The sequence below is a fragment of the Phasianus colchicus genome, chromosome 8 (genome assembly GCF_987193195.1).
Source record: "Phasianus colchicus chromosome 8, bPhaCol1.hap1.1, whole genome shotgun sequence".
In the NCBI taxonomy this organism is placed as follows: domain Eukaryota; kingdom Metazoa; phylum Chordata; class Aves; order Galliformes; family Phasianidae; genus Phasianus; species Phasianus colchicus.
In genome coordinates, this window is record NC_143443.1 from 10,590,717 (window position 1) to 10,614,013 (window position 23,297).

Genomic DNA, 23,297 nt, shown 5'->3' on the forward strand with positions numbered 1-23,297 from the left:
TTTTTGCAGTTTGAGTGACTTCAACAGTCTAGCTTGTTATCTTAATGACTAACTACCAAAGTAATTTGAAACATGAGCCTGATCAGATCAAAAATTCAATCTAAGGGTACTTGCAGATTGAAACTTGGCTTTGCAATTCATTGCATTCGAGCACTATAAAGCAAGTGTTTTGTTTTTGTTTTTTTAACATAATAGAAGTTCTAACAGGGTCACAGGGTTAAAAGAAAGGTAATGACAAGTTTTGCAACAAACAAAACCACAGACACTTTAGATCACTTAATCTAGAATCTTGACTGAATGAGAACTTTTCAGAATCTAAGAAATGGGCATTATAAATATTTGCTTTGCAGATAATAAAAAGAACTCTCTCTCCTCAAAAAAGTCAATTTCTTTAGAAAATTCAGATAACCTTTTCAGTTCCTTGATATGACAAAAGGTACCATGATTGCAGGTTACACAACAGTTACCAAAACAAGCGTTTCTCCTTTCTCCAGGGAAAAAAAAAGAAAAAAAAAAAAAGCGCCTATCCACTATTATTCCAACCATATCCAATCATATAAACAAAACAGCATACAGGAGGTACTGCGCAAAAAAATTTCTATGCTTACCCACAAAATAGGCACTAAGACCTGAAGCTACAATGCACCACTAAAGCTGAACTCATCTAGGAAAAGGCCTTTCTACAAAGGCACAAGTGCTTTCCACATTCTCCAGCAACAGGAATGGTCAGGAACAAGGAGGACTTTCCGTGTAAACAAAACCACAGACCTATAATTACACATCTCATTCTCATGAATTAAATTCTGAAACCTACACAAAGACATCTTAGCTAAGTGGCATCTAAATATTATTACTAGTTGCACAAGTTTAAAAAAGAAATCCTACACACAACATTTAAGTGATGCATACATGTTCCAACAGTGCATTGATGTCTGCAGCCTCTGGTGCAAGAAAGTTGATGTCAATCCTGAACATACCCATAACAGAAAGACCTCTGATGGTCCAACACCATCGCTACATAAAGGTTTATCTGTACCAAGACACAGTTTGCTATAGTTTGATCTAAAGACAAACATATGCACATATTTGCTACAGCACAAACATACTAGGTGTTTTCTTTTATCTGCATTTTTTTTTTTTAACTTGCATTATATGAACAGCTCTGTTTTGTTTTCCTTTAGGTGTAAATGAAAAAAAAAAAAAGGAACCATAGATAATAGAAAAAAATCTCACCGATGTTGATGAGCATTCATAAAATACCCATTTGGTTGGTTTTAACCAACGAAAGAAAAAGGATTTTTATACCAAAAAAATAAATAAATCTGCCTTTTCTAGGAAACATATAGGAAGCATTTCTTGAGAATTCCTTCAAACAGTGTGACGCTGAATAATGTTGAATGCTGATTGAATGCTGATTCAACAGGAGAATAGTCAACAGCAGAGACATGGGAGTATGGTTTTATTCAAGAAATATTACAAAAATTGGCAGTGTACTAGCATTGAACAAAAAAAAAAAAAAGCAAAAATCCACAAATCCATATCATACAATCCATACAATCATACCATACAATCCATATGGAGACCAACCAGTGCATGTCACCAGAATGGGGTGTGTTTCAGCAGTGATAACAGCAAGAGCAAGTCACCTCCGCTGATACAGATTTTTACAAGCGCAGCATTCAGGCCCTTGCTCATTGCTGGCCAAAATACAGAGCTGATGGTGGTAACTATGTTGAAAAACATCTAGGAATTTAATGAGAATTTTTTCTATCAAATAGTGTCATTGTGCTCTTAGTATCTGTTGTAGTTCCCATGGAAACGAGTAGGAAGCATTACTTTTGGAGCAACCTACATAGTCGGAAAAATTAAAACAGTAATGACAGAAACATAAAAGAAAGTAATTGTGTTGGGAGTTGACAGGGAGGAAGACTGTTAACCAGTGGAATGTTATTTGTCCAACTCACCTTGAAATCTAAGCAAAATGTAATGTTCTTGTTTTAGCAATCTGTAACAGAGTAATTTCTTTGAGCACAGGGGATCTTCCAAACACAACTGGGAAGAGCTACACTCCTGCAGGGAGTCAGGAAAGCTTCAACTTGGCATAGCATCTATAGACACTAGGAAAAAAAAGACCACTTTTTTAGGTGGAAAGAGAAACCACCTACTCAGCAACCACTGACTTCCTTCACCTCACATGTATTCCAAACAAAGCTCCTGAAATCTCATAAATCTCCAAGCAGGACATGTCTGTACAAGTACAGGAAAGCACAGCTCTGTGAAAGATGAGTTTGACAAATATATTTATTTTATGTGGTAAAAATTTAGAAGTAATTTTGAAAGAAAGTTTAGAAGATCACTGAAAAAGTTGCAGTCAATGGATCAGTGTACAAGTGGAAACTGGTAACGAGAGGTGTTTCTCAGAGATTGGTGCAAGGAACAGTGTTAACATCTACCGTCCTGGTAGGCAACATGGACAGTGGGATCAAGTGGGACCCTCAGCAAGTTTGCAGATGACACCAAGCTGAGTGGTGCAGCTGACACACTAGAAGGAAGGGATGCCATCCAGAGGAACCTGGACAGGCTTGAGAGGTGGGTCCATGCCAGACCCATGAAGTTCAACAGGGCCAAGTGCAAGGTCCTGCATCTGGGTCGGGTAATTCCAAGCATAGATACAGGTTGGGCAGAGAATGGCTTGAGAGCAGCTCTGAGGAGAAGGATTTGGGGGAGTAAGTTGATGAAAGACTCAACTCATGAGTCAGCAAGGTGCTCTTGCAGCCCAGAAGGCCAACCATATCCTGGGTTGCATCAAGAGATGAAGAGATGTGTGACCAGCAAGTCAAGGGAGGTGATTCTGCCCCTCTACTCTGCTTTCATGAGACCCCAGCTGGAGTACTGTGTCCAGTTCTGGGGCCTCCAACACAAGGACATGGAGCTCTTGGAGTGGATCCAGAGAGCCACGAAGATAACCAGAGGGCTGGAGCACCTCTCCTGTGAAGACATGCTAAAAACACTGGGGTTCTTCAGCCTAAAGCAAGCTCTGGGTGCACACAGCAGCAGTCTTCCACTACCTTAGAGGGGCCTACTGGAAAGCTGGGGAGGAACTTTAGAAGGGCATGTAGTGACAGTACAAGGGGAAATGGTTTTAAACTGGAAAAGGGTAGATTTAGACTAGATACTAAGAAGAAATTCTTTCTGTGAGGGTGGTGAGACATTGGAACCGGTTGTCCAAGACCAGATTGGACTTTGAACAACCTGGTCTAGTGAGAAGCGTCCCTGCCTATAACAGGGGGTTGGAACTGGATGATATTAAAGGCCCCTTCCAATCCAAACCATTCTAAGATTCTATGAACAGAGAGCTGGAGCAACCCTCCTACGAAAAAAAGGCTGAGAGGGTTGGGCTTGTTCAGGCTGGAAAAGAGAAGGCCCCAGAAAAACCTCAATATGCTCTTTCAGAACTTAAAGGGTGTCTACAGGAACACTGGGGACAGATTCTTTATCAGAGAATGTAGAAACAGGACAATGGGTAACAGCTTTAAACTAAAAGAAGGGAGATTCAGATTAGGTGTAAGGAAACAATGCTTTACTCAGAGAGTGGTGAGGCATTGGAACAGGCTGACCAGAGATAGTGTGGAAGCATCATACATTATTCAACCTGGTCTAATGGAGATGTGTCTCTCCCCTCCCTCCATGGCAGCGGGTTTGGAACTACATAGCATTTAAGGTTTATTTCAACAGAAATCATTCTACAATTAGATGCAAAAAGGAAAATGAGAAACTATTTTTCAGCTGGCCTAGGGCAGCCAGGGAGTTTCTGTTCCTGGAGATCTTTAAGTATTCACTCAACAAGACCCAGGAAACCTGATCTAATTTGAAGTTTGTCCTGCCCTGTGCAACATGTTTGATTACATAATCAAGAGTTTTCTTCTAGTATCTTTTATTCTTTCATTCTACTCTCCTGTTTTGCAATTTTGTTCCTGCTGCTATTTGTGTTAATAAATTCCATACAACATCCTGATTCCTAATTAACTATTAAAGATTGCTATTAATTGTAAAAACTGCATTTAACAGCATAGACTTCAGACCTTAAGGGACAGTGTTAGTAAAGAAATGAAGTTGCATATTTACTCCTCCTGTTTTTCTCAGTAAACTATATCCTTAAACCCAAGCTTTTGCAAAAAGACAAGAGAAAATTATTTTTTTCTGTTTGTTTTTGCTACTGTTAAGCTGAGGAAGATTTACTGACACCAAATAAAAACTACATTACAGTAGCAAAAAAAATGTGGTCACTTAGTTCATGTTCCTGTTTGGGCCATAAGGCCATGTAAAATTTGTATTAGTGTGTCATAAAGATTAATATCCACATTTATTCTTACTTTAATAAGCTATCTATAACTGATAGACAGCAATTCTCTGTTCCTAGGAACATCTACCAATAATGGTATTACTATTTGTCACGTTTCATATTTGCAATGACATGTTTTTACACAACTCATTAGCTCTTGTTTTCTTTTAAAAAGAATACACATTCATTTAAATTGGCTATTTGCAATCAGACCTCTTCCTACCTTGTAAGAGAACTAATTTCATTTGTCTCTGAAGTATTGTTTTTCCTTTAACCTGAGTTAACACATAAATAAATAGAACAAAACTGAAACAGATGAACAAAAACAACAATTTCATGAGGATAGGTGAATCAGAAAATAAGACACCCATCTACTTAGAAAAATAAGAGCAGCATAATTAGTACAATTAATTAGTTAATTGTTAGTACCTTTCTTTTCTCCTCCATTTTCAAATGCTCACAATTCCCTTCAGCCTTTTTATCTGCAACAGATTACTGTCTCTTCCCTGTGCTACATCAGAAAAGGACACGTATCACAGGAGCATGAGAGAGTTTTTCGGTACATCTTTTGTTTCAGCAACCCCACAACTGGCTCATGAAGAGTAATGAGGAGGCCTTTTTGCACGGCTTGATTTTTCTCCATCTTTTTAGCTATACTACTCCTAATTCCATTTATTTTTAAGACAACAAAACAACATATTAGAACAGTAAAACAGACACTAATCTACTTACTGCGGAGCTCTGCACAAAATTTTAGCAATGCCTTTAATAGGAGCTACATTATACCTTTAAGATTTGTATAGCAGAAACACACCTAGAAGTGCTCAATTTACCCCTCCAATTCATTAGTAAACCACAAAACTCATTAATAACACTGTTTTATAAATAAATTGCAAACGAAGCCTCAGGTGATGCTGTGTGAGAAGGAGATACATAACATGAACCACAAAATATATGTTCCCAACTCTTACCAGGTTTGGAAAGTATGCTTTCCCATCTGGAAGAAAAATCTGACCAATCGATCAACCAGAGATGCACTTTAAAACAAACTCTTAAGCTGCCAAACTGATGTAAGATTTAGAAACTTGAATTACCAGAATTACTAGGGAAGGTATGTTCTCAGTGTTTATGGAAAAAAATGTATTATGTTTTTATAATAAACATCTACCATGAGAAGACTAACCACTTCCCTTGCCTGGAAGAAGCAATTGCACTCAGCCATTAAAACCAACTATATACATCTGATACTCTGAGAAAGCACAGTATCAACTGTTAAATAAATCACATTATTTGAAAAAACAGCTTTCTTCCAATACATTTGTGTTGGCATTCACTGTAGAAAAAATTCTTAGAGAAAAAAAAAAACAGGTCCATTATCAATCTAATTTTATATTCCTCTGACATTAAAAAAAAATAAAATAAAAATAAAAATAAAAATAAAAATAAAAATAAAAATAAAAATAAAAATAAAAATAAAAATAACACTCAACCTGTATTATCCCTTTGAATGGCTTCAGTTGGAAGGAACCTCAATCATCCAGTTCCAACCTCTTTCCTTCTTTCTTTCCTTTGACTGGCAATCACTAGATCAAGAACTGGATCAGGCTGCCCAGAGCAGCCATCTAGCCTGGCCTTGAACACCTCCAGGGATGGGGCATCTACAACTTCTCTGGGAAGCCTTTCAGCACCTCACGACCCTCTCAGTAAAAAAATTCCTCCTAACACCTAACCTAAATCTCCCCTTGTTTAGTTTAAAACCATTCCCCCTTGTCCTGTCACCACCTATCCATGTAGAAAGTTGATTTTCCTCTTGTTTTTAAGCTTTTTGAAGTACTGGAAGGCCCTTATTTTATTGAATGACTGCACCATTCATTGTAATTAGTCTAAATAATCAGCTCTATGCACTAAAAAAAAAAAAAAATCTTCTCATAGGAAATAAATGACACTGTCATAAGGAAACATCTACTTAGCATTCACTTAAGTGAAAACATGAAATGACAATGTACAAAAACATCCTGAAAAAGCTTACAGAGGATGTTTGACATATGGTTTAAAGTACATGGATGTTCAGTTCTTTGGACCTCATGATAAATAGGCCTGCACACCACTGCTACTTAAGTTATAGCTTCTGCTTTTGTGAACTGTGAAACACTGAATCACTCCACTATACTCAAGTAATGTAGAACAGATCAAAAATTTATGGGTTTACTCTGAAACAAGTAATTGCCCACCGATGGATATATTTTTTTCCAAATGCTAGTGTACTTTCTTACATTACTCTTCAAAACAAGGAAATTATAAAAAATATCTGAACTTTGATATTTAAATAGATTGCATTTGCATAGTCAAAAAGAAATGTTTAATTCAAATTGAATGAAGAATTTTAAAACATAGGGTATTTCATAGTAGGTAGAAGTTTTAGGATTCGATTTATTATTAATGGAGAAAATCGACCTCTTTCTTCACTTTAGTAACAGTTCTGGTATCATTTACAGAAATTTCAGATTTGCAACCTCCCGCACCGTATAAGCAAAAGGAGGGTTTGTAATCAGCATCTATTAAATACAATCTCAGGTTATGTTTTTCTGTACTAAGATGCTTAGATAACATTTAGGACAGGAGCTCAACAAATAGTCAATTCACACTATTTCTCAGGAAATTCTTCTACATTCAAACCTAAATCACTTGGTTAGTTATACTGACCAACCAGTGTAAAGCAAGGAGAAGATCTTATCCAGCAACAGGCAAACTCAGAAGGATCCTGAAGAGCCATTTCAGCTTATGGTTTTTGCACCGTCTCAATCAGTGTTTCAATCACAAGAGAAATACCATTTGATACTCAGCTACGGGGACTCCAGTCCAGCAGTTTCAAGTTACCATAGTAAAGATGGTATTTTTGAAAAAACACAGGAATACACAAGTAAACTTTAGAGCAATCAATATACAAGGTATGACTAGTTTGGGTTATTTTGTTTATAAGGTGTTTTTAAACGTATCAACATTAAAAAGTAAGTCACGTGATTTCTAATTTCTATGTCTATCACAGAAATTACTGTAGAACCAAGTTTTACTTACTTACATAAATAAACAGCCAGCATATAAACATCCAGAAAAACTTTGGATGACTGGAAGCTTAGTAACTGCACAGCTAAAGGAAAAACCAAACTACAGAAACTGATTCAGTGCCACTTTCTTTTTCCTCCTGAAGTCAAAAATCATCAATCAATTCATTAAGTGTCCCAATGAAAGTTTCTGTTGGTATTACCATTGTAAATTACAACAGCTTTGAAGGATCTATTGAATACTAAATTACAGTATTTTTCATAATGTTACATTGGGAGGGAAGAGAACTGCCCAGACAATCTTCTATGTATATACACACTGATATGTACTTCCTTTCACAGAAAAAGACTTCACACAGTGCAGAGGATTTTAAAAGTTAGAAGCAAATGAAACCATAAAACTGGATAAATGCATCCATTCAAATACAGCAATTCTGCTTCACACACATGCAATTTGTTCAAGACTTCTACACTGTACACAGTAGAAACACTTATGCCGAGACATTTAAAACATACAGGAGGCTTCACAAATCCTTAAACAAACTGATCTTGCTGGTTTCCAGTTGAAAAATGACTCTCCTATGAAAAGTTTTTGAAGCACATAGAAAAATAATCTGATTCTAAAAGCTATCATACCTGATACAGCAAGGAAATCATCAATACTTGTTATGTCATCCACAGCTTCAGTAAGAACATGGATGTGATTCTCCCATATGCTCCTATACATCTCCATGTTGTTTTTTACAACTTGACTTTTTGGTCTTGCAGAAAGAGCTATAGCTGCGTTAATAACCTGTGCAAAACAAACAAATAAACAAACAACATAACTAAATAATTATGTATTTTGAAACAAAGTATTTATGTTATTCCAACTCTTCTTTTGCTCACTGCCAAACTATTATCTGTTAGGCATTGCCAAAGCTAACTTCCTTTTTAGCTTCAGGAAATATGAAGAGCCTACTATGGAGTATTTTCACTCAAAGAGATATTATCAGTTTTTATTATGTAAAAGCAGGTTGCTGGGGGGTCAAGAGATATATAATCAATGGCAAGGAAATAACATGTAGGAAATCTATATAAAGGTAGCATCATTCTGGTATTTCTAAATCAGTTAGGCCTAAAAGCAGTAGATATGTTCACAATTAAGAGGGTAGATTCCATCTCTCTAGAAGGAACTTAATGTTAGACAAAATACTAGATCGTAAAGTTACTACTTCATTAGATATCACTTAAATCAGTTAATCAGCTATTGAGCTTTTTTTTTTTTTTAATGTGGCTTTTTATTGATGTTACATTCAAAAACATTGTATAACTCAAACTGCATTATTTATTGAGGGAAGTGGTTGAAATACTATTTAAAGCGAAGAATAGAAAGAATCAAAACAACGTGCCACACTAATCCCCAGAGCTGAGGGTATACATTCATGAAACAGTTCAAGTATCATGCCACTGGAACAACTCCATTATACCAAAGAGTAAGAACTAGGAAATTTCTCATCCTAAATCCAAATGGTGCTTCTTTATACTATTACCAATCCTCTTGACTCTGCTTGGGATTATAAACTAAATGTGTGATGAGTTTTAATCGGTTGGTTTTTTGTTGTTGGTTTTTGTTGTTTTTTCCTGCTTGTTTGTTTTTTACCTATTACAAAATTGGTAAAATTTAAGTAATTACAAATTTTAGTAATATTCATGCTCTCATGTAACAGAAGAGAATATAGAGGCTTTCAGAATAAAACTGCTGGGATTGAGTCTTTTACTAACAGCTCTGGTAGAGAAGAATAGACCATCTTATTATTACTTTGCCAGGTAGCTGGAGAGGGAAGAGGGTATGTAACCACAATGAAGAAAAGAAAAAGCTTTCTTCACCAGTGCATAAATGTACAAAAAAAAAAAAAAAAGAGACCAGTATGAAAGCATCCTACTCTCCAGCAGGAAAATCAAATTTGCAACTGGAAAAACAAACTTAGAATTGGAACCAGCTGGACAGATAGCAACAACAAAAAAATCATTATTACATTACACAAAAATGTGTATTGTATAGAAGCAAGTCTATCATGCCAACTGATTAAAAAATAGAAAATACTATCAGAGAAAACAACAGTCTGAGAAGCAAAAACAGAAACAATATTTGAAAAATCATGAGGGCAAGTGTTTTGCTCTACTTTTGAAGTATTCATCTTTTAAGAGCAGTATCTCATCCATTTCAGAGCGCCATACTTCTAAAAAAAAACACAAATTGTTTCTCTCCCATTTAAGAGAGAACAGCATGAATTATCATTATCATAGGTCTAAAAAAAAAAAAAAAAAAAAAAAAAAACCTTTCACTTTGCAGGAAAAGCTGAAGACAGAGACCAGCTGTAGAGATTAAATGAAAATCAAATTGTAAGTAGGGGAAAAAAGCAACCACCAAAAAAGACACATATACAAAGAACCCACCGCAACAGCAAAAAGTCAAACTAACCAAACATTACCCACATTGAGCTGGCAAAAAGCTCTTCATTTACCTAAAATTCTCTAACATAAAACCAAGAACTTGTTTGAGATTAAAATTACAAGTATACTAATTGCTCAACTAAGGAAGACTGTATAATTAACATTTAATCTGCTGCATATAAAATAGCACCAACATGGTATAATTATACTAGCATACTAAAATGATTTACCATGTATTTTCATAAATCAGGAATTTAATCACCACAAATGTGCTACTTAATAATTAATAATGTAACAAATACACTCAAATATCATTTAATTTAAACACTGTTTGGTTGACTTCTAAAATGCAAGGAGGACTCTTACCACTTTGAATTACTACCAATTAGCAGCAACTTCACAAAATTATTTTCTCATTTGGAAAACAAAGGATATGCAAAATTATGTTTAAAGCTATGAAATACACCAAATAATGCTCATTTTCTAGATTACTAATACCTAAATTACTTAAATTAGACTTTAAACCCTTTAGACAATTAATTTTGTCTTAATATTTATACCATTGCACCATGCAGATAGCCTTAAATAACACACTACTAAGTTTTCACAAATAAAAAATTTTAGGAAAGAACCAAATTATCAAGTTAATATTGATTAAATGCAAAAAGAAAATGCTAGGGAGAAAAGCGTTCAACAGTTGAGCAATTAGAATCTGAAAATAGTGGGTCTTCTTTTCAAAGCTGCACAGCCTGTTTTTTAAATATCTGATTAAAAGCATCACTTGCTGTGCATCTATGATATGATGGAATAGTCTTAAAACAAATCAAAAGCATCGCAAATCCACAATCACCAGCTACAGGTTAAGCTGTTTGCTTACAAAACAAAAGAAGAAAAAAAATACAGCTCATGAATCACACCACATACATTTAAAGACAAGTTTCATCGAAGACTGACACAATCTACTTAAAACAAAGCCACTGACTTTTAAAATAATAGATGTGACAAGCCCACAACAAGTGTCTGACAAAGCAATGCTCTAGCTAGATCCAGAATGGACTTAGAACTGATGACTCTTTTTCCCATTTTAGTTAGAAAGGGGTTTATGCTAAACATGCAATTGTCCCCTTGTTTTCAGACATCTCTTCAACCTATTCCCCTTGCCATGTATTACACAATCTTATTTTAGCCATACTCCAGATCTGCAAAACCAGCAGAACCATCATTTAGCAGCTATATCATCTAGCAGCAGATCTGCCCCAGTGTACAATCCCACCCCTAAAAACAGGTGCACTCATGAAAACCATCATCCAATTCCCCACTCAATTACACTTTTTAAATGCAATTATCAGTAAACGTAATCTGCTAAAATACTTAACGTGCGGAAGGCAACATTTTTTTGAATTTTCATGCATGTTTCTCTCCTCCAATAAAATCTAAGAAACACAGTAAATCCCAGAGAGATGAGAAGACCTCCCAAAATGAATGCCAAGTACAGTTTGGATCACTGCAAAATCATGGATTATTTTATTTCTAACATTTGAAAAAAGTGGGAAAAAATGACTATTTGAAAAATAACAGTAGCACAGCAATGCTGACATGAATAAAAAGATTGGTCATTTCTACTCCATTCTACTCCTTGAAAGGCCTATTTGAAGACAACAGCAAAGGTGCTGATATTATAGGCATAAGCATATCTTCTGCTCACATTCCCATATGCACTATATATTTGCAGCATCATTTCTTTGGGAATATAAGGTCTTTCCCTGCAGACTTTTATTTATGCTCTGATAGCCAATTGCTTCTGGCTTCTCAAGTCAACAGACTGCTCAAACTGCTGAAGGCTTCAATTTCCATATACCTATATTGCTTCTACTACAGGCTGTGCAAGCATGTACTATTTTTTGCAAAGAAGCTGGGAATTTAAGAGGTTATTAGTGCTCATTTTTTAAACATAAGTGTTCAGCGTTTTTCTCTGTTATTGTTATTCCTCTGAATAAAACCTTTGACACTAAACAATGTACTTTGAATAAATACTTCATATAGTATAATGTATAGTACTATATAAATAGTACTACTATTGAATAAATACTTAAAAGTACTATTTATATAGTACTATACATTATACTATATGAAGTATTTATTTAAAGTAGGCAGTAACATATTATGATAAAGCCATCCTCAACTGACATGTGGTTTTACCACTAACCCAAATTTCTCTGTTTATTAAAACAAATACTTAAAATGAAAAAGATGCAACCACACAAAATTTTTAAACTCCACTTCAGATCAGCTTTTCAGTTACGGTGTTACCGTATCTCTCAGTACCTGTATTGATGGAGTCAACCACTTATGATTTCTATTCAATTAGAGGTGATAAAATATAATAAAAGCAAAAGTTAAGCTTTATTTCTAACCTGTAAGAAATTGCACCCAATGGTGATTACAAGTGACTTGGGTAAGACAGTAATGAAAAAATCCTATACGTGTACAAAGGAATACACAAACTAAAGAAGGAAAGGACCTGCACTGAAATCCTCTCTTTTACTCTCTATATCAACAGTATTTTCAGTTCCTAACCACCATTCTACCCATTCTATGCAGAAAGGAGGCATAAGGTGTTCTTCTCAATGCCTCGTTTAAATTTCAATGACGTGAAAAATCAAGAAGGGAAATGAGAGAGAAAACACCATGACTCAAGACTTGCACTCAGATCATGTTTTTAAAAACAGTTCTGCATTTAGTGCTTCAGGAGTACCACCTCTATGGTAGTGCCTATCACATCCTGCAGATCCTCACAGAAACTTTCAGGGAGCATAAAAAGAACATCAGTCTCCTGTTTTATTTTTCACTCATTCCCTTCCCTGCGAGATGGGGGAATAAACACAAAAAAACAACCCACAGAACTCATGACTTGAGATAAAACTTTTTACTGGGATAAAGAAAAGAATAATAGTTATGGCTGTGTGTGCATGCGCATAACAAATGATGCGCAAGCAAATGCTCACCACCTGCCAAACCAAAAATATATAAAGCAGGATTATATATAAACCATGAAGAGTTGATCCTGCATTGGTAGAAGTAAGAAGAGGAAATGTGGACTACGTGATCTTTAAATGCTCACTGAAGGCTTCCTTTCTTTAACCTTAGTGAAGTATCTGCACTTCTGAGAAACCAATTTCAGTTGCTGAGAAGATTACTGCAGGGCTCAACGCAGACAGTAAAAAATGAGAAATAAGGTGGCACTGAACTTACTGAAGAGAGATCCTAGCATAATTCTGAAACAAGTAAAAAATGAAAATTGAAGAGGCGTTTTCATTATTTCAGTTTGAAATATTACAAAAGTGCAAAAGAACTGAAAATGCAGGTAAGTATTCATCATCCACATTTGGGTGTGTACTTTGGAGTTTTTCTGAATGCCTTATCTTGGACCATGTAACTGATTGTCAGACTGTCACAAACTTTGTGTTTATCACTGCACAAATGTAATGTATAAAAGCCACTTCCAGATCATGTTACCTCTCTTTGCCTTTTTCAATGACATTTTAGCATTTTGGCTTCCAGGAACAAATAATTTCAACACAGACTGGTAGTCATTTGCTGCCTTGAAGTTGCTGCTACTTCTATGGAAACCATTTTAAACTATAATTTAAAAAACCTGGAAGCTCATCAGAAACATGAATTGGCCAAATTTGTGAGATTTACCTCTCTACACATCTCCAGGTTAGACACTTCTCTGAAAAACATGCTATTATTCCTAAAACTCACTGACGTCCGCCCCTATACAGGTGATGGAAGGGGAAGGTGGGTGTGAAGAAAGGAAAATTTGCGTCTGCTTTGAAAACTTGTACAGAAGACACTACAGACTGCCAGAAGCTTGGTCCTTAGCTGCAACTTACACATCATACATGCACATACAAGAATGTAGACCAGATAGTCCTAACCCTGGCCATGCTACAGATTTACTGAACTTGTCTCTACCTCATTCACTTTCTACTGTAGTATTAACAGAAGTGAGAAACTTAAAAAAAAAAAAACAAAAAAAAACCCAAAACAACAAAAAAAAACCTACTAAGAATAAAATGAAAAACAAACAAACAAAAACAAAACAAAACAAAGCCACCAAGTATACTAAGCTAGGTTTCCTCAGAAGTAGCTGCAGTGTTACCTGAACACTGACAAACACGTTCCTCTACTGCTGCACCAGAACTTGCCAGATTTGGAGCATCCATCTGTTGTTCCCTGCAAACAATACTGTTAACTGCCTTGAAGGTGCTGAAGCACCCATGAGGATCCCCATCACACACACACTACCGCTGCTGGAAAGCATCCCAAAACTTGGGAAGCAGCAGAGCAATGCTGTGCTCAATATCAAGAAACAAATTTACTGCAAATGGAACCATACATGATCAGTGTGGTTTCAGCTTCTTGTTTCAATAAGAGTAAAATGTTCCCATCTCTGCTATTCATACTTCTCTATTACCGCATTCTACAACTATACATATTCTCAGCTCTTTATTGCTGTCCTCCCCTATTTTCCAAAAAAACATGTGAAAATAAATCTCTTAACAGAGGTATTATTATGCTGTCATGTACTACTCTACGCTTTCCTACTGTATCTCTCCCCTCCCCAGACTCAGTATATATGCTTTTTTTTGTTTTTATTTCAGGTTTCTAACAATGCAGTTTTACTGCCTTTCTTCTCTTCCCTAGCATTCTGCTGCAATACTGCCAGCAACAAAACATGGCATCTTGAGAAAACTTACTAAATCACAATAAATGATGACTTTGAAGACAGAAAGAAATACCATACCAGGAAGAAAGCTTTCAAGTTTTAAAGGTGCATGGAAAAATAATTTCTTTACAGAACATTCATAGCGTTTTTGTGCAACACGCACCTAGAACATATACCCTCCAACAACTTTAAAAAACTTCCTCATCCCTTTGGCTTCCCAATACCTGCAGCAACCACAGGTGGAGCAATCATAAGAGAATAAAACAGAACAGCTTCTGCAGTGCTAAGAAAGATGAGGCCATTCAGCATGTGTGGGTGATATTTTTATTTACATTACAATCTGAGAATTTGTTGAGGATTCTCTTCTTACACAACAGAAACTGAAAGATGAAAGGTAAGACAGAAAACCTCTGGGCATTTTGCAATAAATTATTCTCTAAGTACTATCATAAAAGAACCAAGCAGTCACTTCCAATGTGAGATTTTCAAGGGATTCTGAGAGTCATCGTTTAATTTTTATTTTCCTTCAAACTAACGATGGGCAAAGTTCAAGCCAAAGCAAATATTCAGCTAAGCCTATTAGCATTAGAGCATAAAGCATTAGGCCTTCCAATACATTCTTCTGGCCCACAGCATTAGGATTCTATGCCAGTTAAAAAAAGTCACAAGCTTTACCATCTTTTTAAAATGACAAACTTCAATCTCCACAAACAGGAAAAGGTAACAGCCTACAACTACTAGTGCCAATAACTATGCCAGAGGAAATGAGAAAGGCTCGTATACTCATACAACAAATTGTATCAGAAAACTGTCCTGAATGAAAACTAACCTTCCTGCTCCCTTCCAAACTTAATTCTTAGTGACCTGATGCATACAGCTGAATGCTACTTTGGTCACAAGGGAAGGAAGCAGAAATCACAGCTTGAGAGTAGGCAGGGACTGAATCTCTAGCAGCACAGGAGATGTACACCAGATTAAACTGCTTGTGAAGCAAAGGTGTAAAAGAAGGAATTAAATACAGGAGCATTCAAGCAGACTATCATAGTAAGGTTAATGAGATTTCTTTGATTAACAAGAATTTTTTCATTAACTTCAGCAGCACTGTGCATGACACAGGAAAAAGCTACAAGCAAAATGCATTACTTCACCAAAACGTCTGTGCTTTGGTTTCAGAAATATTAAGTCACGATGTGTACTTTTAATTAATCTCTTGATTCAAAGACTGGAGAAGGTACATAAAAAGATAGCTGACACTGTTAGAGATACTAACATCTGTTTTATCTCTTTTAAAGCAGATGGTAGACAACTCACTGATTTATCACATTCCTGATCTAGTGGTTGGCAATCCTGCCCATAGCAGATGCTTGGAACTAGATCATCTTTGAGTTCCCTTCCAACCCAAGCCATTCTATGATTCTGTGATTCCCCTATTACTTCTGCCCTTACACAAGACTGCTGTGTGTGTATAAAATGGTGTTAAGACAGATAAAAGCAGATGCAACGGAGCCAGTTCAAACAAGATGATGAAACAACGGTGGTTATGAAAGTGATACTGGCAAACTGTTTTTATGACACCTATAAAAAGCTTCTTCAGTATCCTCCACCATTTTATGAGCAAAGAACAAAATGGATGATTGATTTTCTCTGATGAAAAAGCAAATATAGAGGAAATGTAGATTGCCAGTTTCAAAAATCTATACCATCACAACTAAACTACAGTATCTGAAAAGAAATAACACATCAAAAGAATGTTGCCCACTTATTAGCTATGAAGTCTCATTTTTACCAAGGAAAATTTTCAGGTTTGTTCAATGAAGTACAGACTTTTCAGAAAATAATTTAGAAGCAAATAATAATATGCACCAATCTGTGTCAACCTGGAAGAGCTGAACAATTTAAGTGTAAATCAAAATATAACTCAAAGGGAAAAATAAAATCCCCTATTGACTTTTGTAAGGGAAAAAAAAACAGATAAAACATTTAGTTTTAAGAAAATATTTATAGGGGAATTCACATTAAGAGCTTAAGCAAAATATAACAAAAAAAAGTTATGATCATGATTTTAAGAAAGCATACAGAGACCAGGTAGGTCCTTCTTGGACTTTAGAGTTTTAATTGAATATTTGTCCACAAGGCACACTGCTGCAACTGAGAGGCTGCTCAAAGCTTTCATGCTACTTTGTACAGAACCATAGTGTAATCAGTGAAGATGACAACACAAATGTCTGTAGAAGGTATCTAGAGCAGCAGCCACAGACTCAAAAAGCACTCTAGTAAACTCCTGATGCCACTATGTTTCTGAAAGGAATAAACAAAATTTCAAATGACCCCAGAAACATGTAAAAGTTTTATGGCTACCCATTTCAGAGACAGAAAAGAAAGCACCAGAGCTGTGCTGAAATTACTAAAATTCAAAGAGGAAAGGTCTGCAAGATCTGGTTTCTCCTAAGAACCTTGGTAGTTGTTTTTTTTGTTTGTTTGTTTTGGTGGGATTTTTTAATTTTTATTTATTTATTTATTGTTTGTTTGTTTTTACATTCTCCTCACTGTGGGTACATAGGTTAATAAAGAAGCAGTTCCGTAATCCCTGAATACTGCAAATGAATTCCAGATAGTCCAGCTAACACTGAAAAACAGATATATCAGACTTGGATAAACAAATGTACAATGTTGAAGATGATAATGTCAGATCTGTATATGAATGGCTTAGAAACCTGAGGCAGATAAATATGTTCCACAGATCAACTCATTATTTTGAGTAACAGAATAGAATACTTCAACTGGGAGACTTTCAAATCAGAGAGCTGCGCAGATCACTTAACAAGAACAAGTACCAAATTCTGCACCTGGGAAGGGGCAACTCTGGCTCTATAGACAGACTAGGGGATGAAACACAAAAGAGCAGCTCTGCTGAAAGAGATCTGGGGGTCTTGGTTGAGAGTAAGTTGAACAGCAAGTCAATAGTGTGCCCCAGCAGCCAGGAAGACCAGCTGTCCCCTGGAGTGCAAACACAGCACTGCTAGCCAGCTGAGGAAGTGACTGTCTTGTTGTACACTGGTATAGTCTCACCTTGAGTACAGGTGCAGTTTTGGGCACCACCATACAAAAAAGACATAATACTAATAGAAAGTGCCCAAAGGAGGGCTACAAAGATGTTGAACAGTCTAGAGGGGAAGACGTATGAGGAGTAACTGAAGTCCCTTGGTTTGTCCAGCCCACAGTAGAGGACACTGAGGAGAGACCTCATTGTGGCCTATGGCTTCCTTATGAGAAGGAGTGAAAGGGCAGGCACTGGTCTCCTCTCTCAGGTGATCAGAGATAGAACCCAAGGGAACGGCATGGAGTTGCAACAGAGGCTGGGTATCTGGAAAAGATCCTTCACCTGAGGGTGGCTGGGCAAGGGAAACTGTCACAGCATTAAGCTTGCCAGAGTTCAAGAAGCATCTGGACAATGCTCTCAAACATATGGTCTGTTTTTTGGGTGATCCTGTGTTGAGTCAAGAGTTGGATTTGATGATTCTAAAGGGTCCCTTCCAACTTGGATGTTCTATGATTCAGAGATCATCCAGTCCAGCTACCTGACCACTTTAGAGCTAAACAAAACTTAAAGCATGTTATTAAGGGCATTATCCAAATGACTCTTGAACACTAGCAAGCACGGGGCATCAGCCACCTCTCTAGGAAGCCTGTTCCAGAGTTAAACCATCATCACAGTAAATGATGTTTTTCTTAATGTCCAGTCTGATTCTCCTCTGGTGCAACCTTGTGCCATTCCCAAACGTCCTGTCATCAGTTCCCAGGGAAGAGAGACTGCCACCTCATCTTTGCTTCTCCTCCTCAGGAAGTTGTAAAGAGCAAGGATATCACCTCTCAGCCTCTTCTCCAGAATGAACAACCCAAATGTTCTCAGCATTTCCTCATATGACAGCTCTTTTACCACCTTTCCTTTTTGCCACCTTCTGGAGGCCCTAAACTCCTTTAAGATCCAGAGCTTGAACTTTTCAAGGTGAGGCCACATCAATGCTAACTACTGCGGAAGAATCATCTCTTTTGACCAGCTGGCTATGCTGTAGTTAAGGTACCTCAAAATGCAGTTTGCCCTCTGGGCTGTCAGTGCCTGCAGCTGACTCATGTTGAGCCTGCTGTCAACCACCACCACCTGACTGCTCTTCATAAGGCTGCTCAGCATTACAGAACAGAAGGAACTGAAAAGGAAATTGATCTAGCTTGCTTGCTCCGTTTTTCTCCTGGTAGCTGTTCTTTAAAAACTGACATACTGGGAAAAGCGAACAATGCCAGAAGACTATCTTAAAGAAATAAGAAAAAAGGGTCCCAATAATTACGCAGAAGCCTAGACAAATAACAGGCTAAATCATTACACTCAAAAATACACATTTCTTTTCCACAGCCTTCTTACCCTAGCTCCTCCTTTTGTTAGTCTAGCTTGCTGGACATACTTGTTGACCCACATGAAAGCTGATCAGACTGAATACGAGGTAAATGTAAAAATCAGTGGCATTTTAGAAAGAGAAACTGGAACCCTTGTCTACTTATTTCAGATATTCTACATTTAGGAAATTCTTCCACCTCTATATCCAACAGGTTTACCATCTATTGCTTATTTTGGCCTTTGCCATGAGACAGAGGGAGGATCAAGAGACTTCCTCCAATACATCCCTTCAGTGAAACATGAGGGGAACAAACCCAAATCCTAGACTAGAAAATAACTATCATTTTGTACCCTTTCAAAAATATAATTGTTTGCTTGCTTTTGTAGATTCTTTTCCTTTTCTTTTTAACAGATTTGATGACATCACAAATTTGTTTGCATACCGGGAGGGCAAGATGGATTCCCACACTGAACAACAGCAACATTTTATATTTTACCTACTTGCCAACACTCAAGAAAAACCTCCCACTAAAAGCTATTACCATGAACAGGAATTATTTTTCATTCCCTAAAACATATGACAGCAGCACTCTCTCTATGTTCTATTATTATCAATATAAAATTAAATATTTTTTAAATACATTCCTCAACCAATTTCACGAACAGAAATTGTTTCATATCTGCCTTACCATATTTTCTTAGCTTATCAATTTATTAAACACTTTTCTTAGCTTATTTAGTTTATTAAATTAAAAAATATTTACTAATAATCTCATTTTTAAGAACTTGAGTTCAGAATCATCTCTCTACTTTTAAATACAGTACAGTATTATTAAGAGAACATATGCACTTCTATGAATTCTAACAATTACAAGGCTTTCTTCCAGTGTTTGCCAATTTTCTGTCTACCTTTACACCAGTGCTATGGCGTCATGGGAAATTTTGATGCTCAAATCTAAAGATACCATGATGTCTTCTGCAGGTGTAATTTGGTGGGGGGGGAGGGGGGTTGAATGTATTTTCTTTTTTGGGGGTGGTGGAGGGGGCATGTTTGTTTGAGGGAGGAGGGTTTGTTTTGGTTTTCATTCAATGTTTCTTGACTTTAATCCAAACAACTTGGCTCCCTTCTGGCAACATATTTTTTCTGAGCACTGATAGTTTTGTTGGTTTTTTTTACTCTATAGATTTAAGAATACTGGGGATTTCTGCATGCAAATTTCTCCTATTTCAAACTCTAATTGATATGCTCTGCAGGGGTCTTCAGAAATAATTGTTTTCCTATGGAGAATTTTTTAATGATATAGCATAATATGATTTACTGTGAAAATGCAGAAGCCTTACTCTGCTGTTCTTACTTTGGTAAAATACCAATTGCATTCACAGGGAATGATCCTTATCTGAGAAAGCAGCAAATGTTCCACAATGAACACGCCATTAATAGTAATACAATCTTTTCACATGCATACAGCATTCTCCATTTAGATCAACTTATAATCATCAACTAATTCGTCACTGAAATGAATTTAAAAGGTTTTTAAAAGGTTAAAAAAAAAGAACAACAACAAAAACAGAAACAAAGACAATATACACCACGCCAGTGGGAAAACGAAGCAAAACAAAAACAATAACTTTACATTTTACTACAGAAAATTAAATCCTAGCAATTTAAATGGCCACAAGAAAAAAGTAATCCTCTAGTCAAAATTAGCTCTTATAGTTTCTGCTACCACGTGTGATACTGATAATTTTAAGTTTAAAAAAAAAAAACAAAAAAAAACCACTACAACTGGATGCATAATAACATATTGTAAAGGTTCCCTTGTACCCTTGGAGAAGTAAAGCCGCTGAAAGAAGCTGTTAACAAATTCTTCTTACAGGCTAATAATCCTACAAAAACAGTAATGTAATAAAGGAAATAAGCCATTTTATACAGTGATACATATAAAAACACTGAAATGCTACAAAGTTACAAAAAATAGACATTTAAACAATGACTCCTTTCAGGGAGTGTAGTGATAGGATAAGGGGTAATTACCTTAAAGAAGGTAAATTTAGGTTAGATTTAACTAAGCAATTCTGTACAATGAGAGCAGTGAGGCACTAGAAAAGGTTGCTAAGAGAAGTTGTGGAAGCCCCATCTCTGGGAGTGCTCAGTGCCAATGGGACTTCAGGCAACCTCATCTAGTGGAAGGTATCCCTGCCCATAGCATGGGTGGTTGGAACTGGACAGTCCTTAAGGTCCCTTCAAACCAAAACCTTTCTATGATTCGATGATAAGACAGAACACTTTCAAAGTACCACACTTACATACATAAATTCCTTTTTTCTCGTGCCTTGTCTTTTACTCAGTGGGTATAAAATGGACTCCTCAAGCTTGTAATCGAACGTACTGTTAATACTTGTTCTTCACCTTCTATTTCAACTATATTTAGCATTAAGCACAGAAAAGGATAAGAATATTTTGGTCACCGTGTGAACTGTAGTATTCTTCAAAGAACTAATGATCTTGAAATTATGTTGCCTCAAGGCTGAAATAACTCGTGTCAGATTCACACAAATCAACTCTGCTCTTAACAGAATTACGCAACTGCGGAAGTGTTACATGTCTGTAATTCTGAACATGAGAAACACAGAATGAATACACTTTCTGTAAGTAAAGTACCAATAAAGTATCTGCAGCTGTGCTAATTCTTATTCATCTGCTTCAGACAAAAGTTCAAGCTTTTGGTTGGTGATAATCAGAATTAATACTGGAACATTCACATACACACAAAATAAAGCAAGTAATAGCATTTCAAGTTCTGTGAAAATAAGTACTGTGCTTTGTAAAAGTAAAGACACTCCTGATTTGCCCATCATGGTAGGCTATTCATTCAGTTAGGTTTAATTTCTGAAACAAAACAGCATGATTCTTAAATTGTGATCCCTACAATTCCTTAAGACTCACAATCAATAGGCTATACACAATTTCTGTGTTAACCACTAAGAAATAGCAAAAGGATTAACTAAGTACATGCCCTTCATTTGTTATTCAATCTTCATTTAACTACACTAACTGCCATGAGAATTGAATGTGAATGTTAGACTGAAGTAGCATAACTAAACATCTATGTTGTGTAACAAAACACTGTGCATGCTCAGTGCATCGTAATGGGAATTAATTGAAAAAGTCATACCTGTGGGCACAAAGTCTCTATGTGATTAGCTGCCATTTGGACAATTTTCATTCCATCTTCATTTGTTGACAACGAACAAGCAAGATTAGCAACCTTAAATAAACAAATAGTTTTATAAGTAGGTATTCATCCCCATGCTATCAAACTTAACAAAGGCATCTATGCAAGGAAGACTTCATTACTTGGGGAAATCAATTTATCCAACAACACATCTGAACAAGAGAACTCCAGAGAAAAAAAGGGAGCTGTGGGAAGGGGGAGCTGGTAACAAGGAATCTCATGACCTTCTCACCAGTATACCTGCAGTATAATGTTTACATAACTTAAAGAAATTTCAAATTAGGATCCTATGGCTTTTTAAATCCCTTGTGGTTGTTTTGTCACTTGTCAGAGCCTTTCAAATCATATACACAGTTATGTTTTTTTTAAACTTACTGATTTTTAAGTCCTCAAGACCCAGTCAGATTTGCCATGATTTGATACAGTGAAATAGAATGATTATGCTGTGTTATACTCAGATCATTAATTAGCTGTAGAATTACCTAATGAAATAGTCATGTCAGTACAATTTATATTAAGAATATATAAGAAAACATGAAATATATGCAAGTTTGGGTTTATCTTCTGTTTTACTAAATGCAAAGGAGATACAGCTTCTATTATACGAAAAAAAGCTTTCCTACAAGGTTACAACAACTTTGCAAAGATGAAGGAAAAAGAGCACACTCTCACTTAAGTTAACTGCAGCTCAACAGCAACCCACTGTAATGGGCTGGCTTGACAAAGGCACAAGAGTGCCTTTGGGACACCAAGACCCAGTAGATCTTTTCATTGTGCTGAAGCCACGTAAGGCCCTTACATAAATTAGTACACTTTCATAGCTTCTATAACCATTTCCTGAAATAGCTGTATTTACACATCCATCACTCTTACATTAATGTAGATCAAGAACTGCTTGAGAAATAGTCCTCTGTAGTGCTGCAGCTAACAGCACGATACAAAACAAATAGGCATACTTAATCTGTAATTATTCACAAGTCATGAAATGAACTGCATGGCCCAGGTGCTGAACAATAAAAACAAATCTTCATTTATCAACATTTTAATAGACTTTCCAACAAAGAACAATTTAATAATGTTCAGTTATCAGAATTTTGTA

The 23,297-nt window shown here is 36.2% G+C and overlaps 1 protein-coding gene across 12 annotated transcripts in view; it reads right to left on the reverse strand.

Annotated features, from left to right (window-relative positions):
• The window catches only part of CTNNA3 (catenin alpha 3), a 447,191-nt gene that overhangs the window by 118,936 nt on the left and 304,958 nt on the right, over positions 1 to 23,297 (reverse strand). For 11 of the 12 annotated variants that reach the window (XM_090144866.1, XM_090144868.1, XM_090144865.1 and 8 more), the window contains 2 exons: positions 22,139 to 22,231; positions 8,041 to 8,197 (listed from right to left, as the gene is read on the reverse strand). In XM_090144866.1, coding sequence (XP_090000992.1) covers positions 8,041 to 8,197; positions 22,139 to 22,231 — 250 coding nt within the window. The remainder of the gene's footprint in view (positions 1 to 8,040; positions 8,198 to 22,138; positions 22,232 to 23,297) is intronic. The other variant, XM_090144867.1, reaches the window with a different exon arrangement.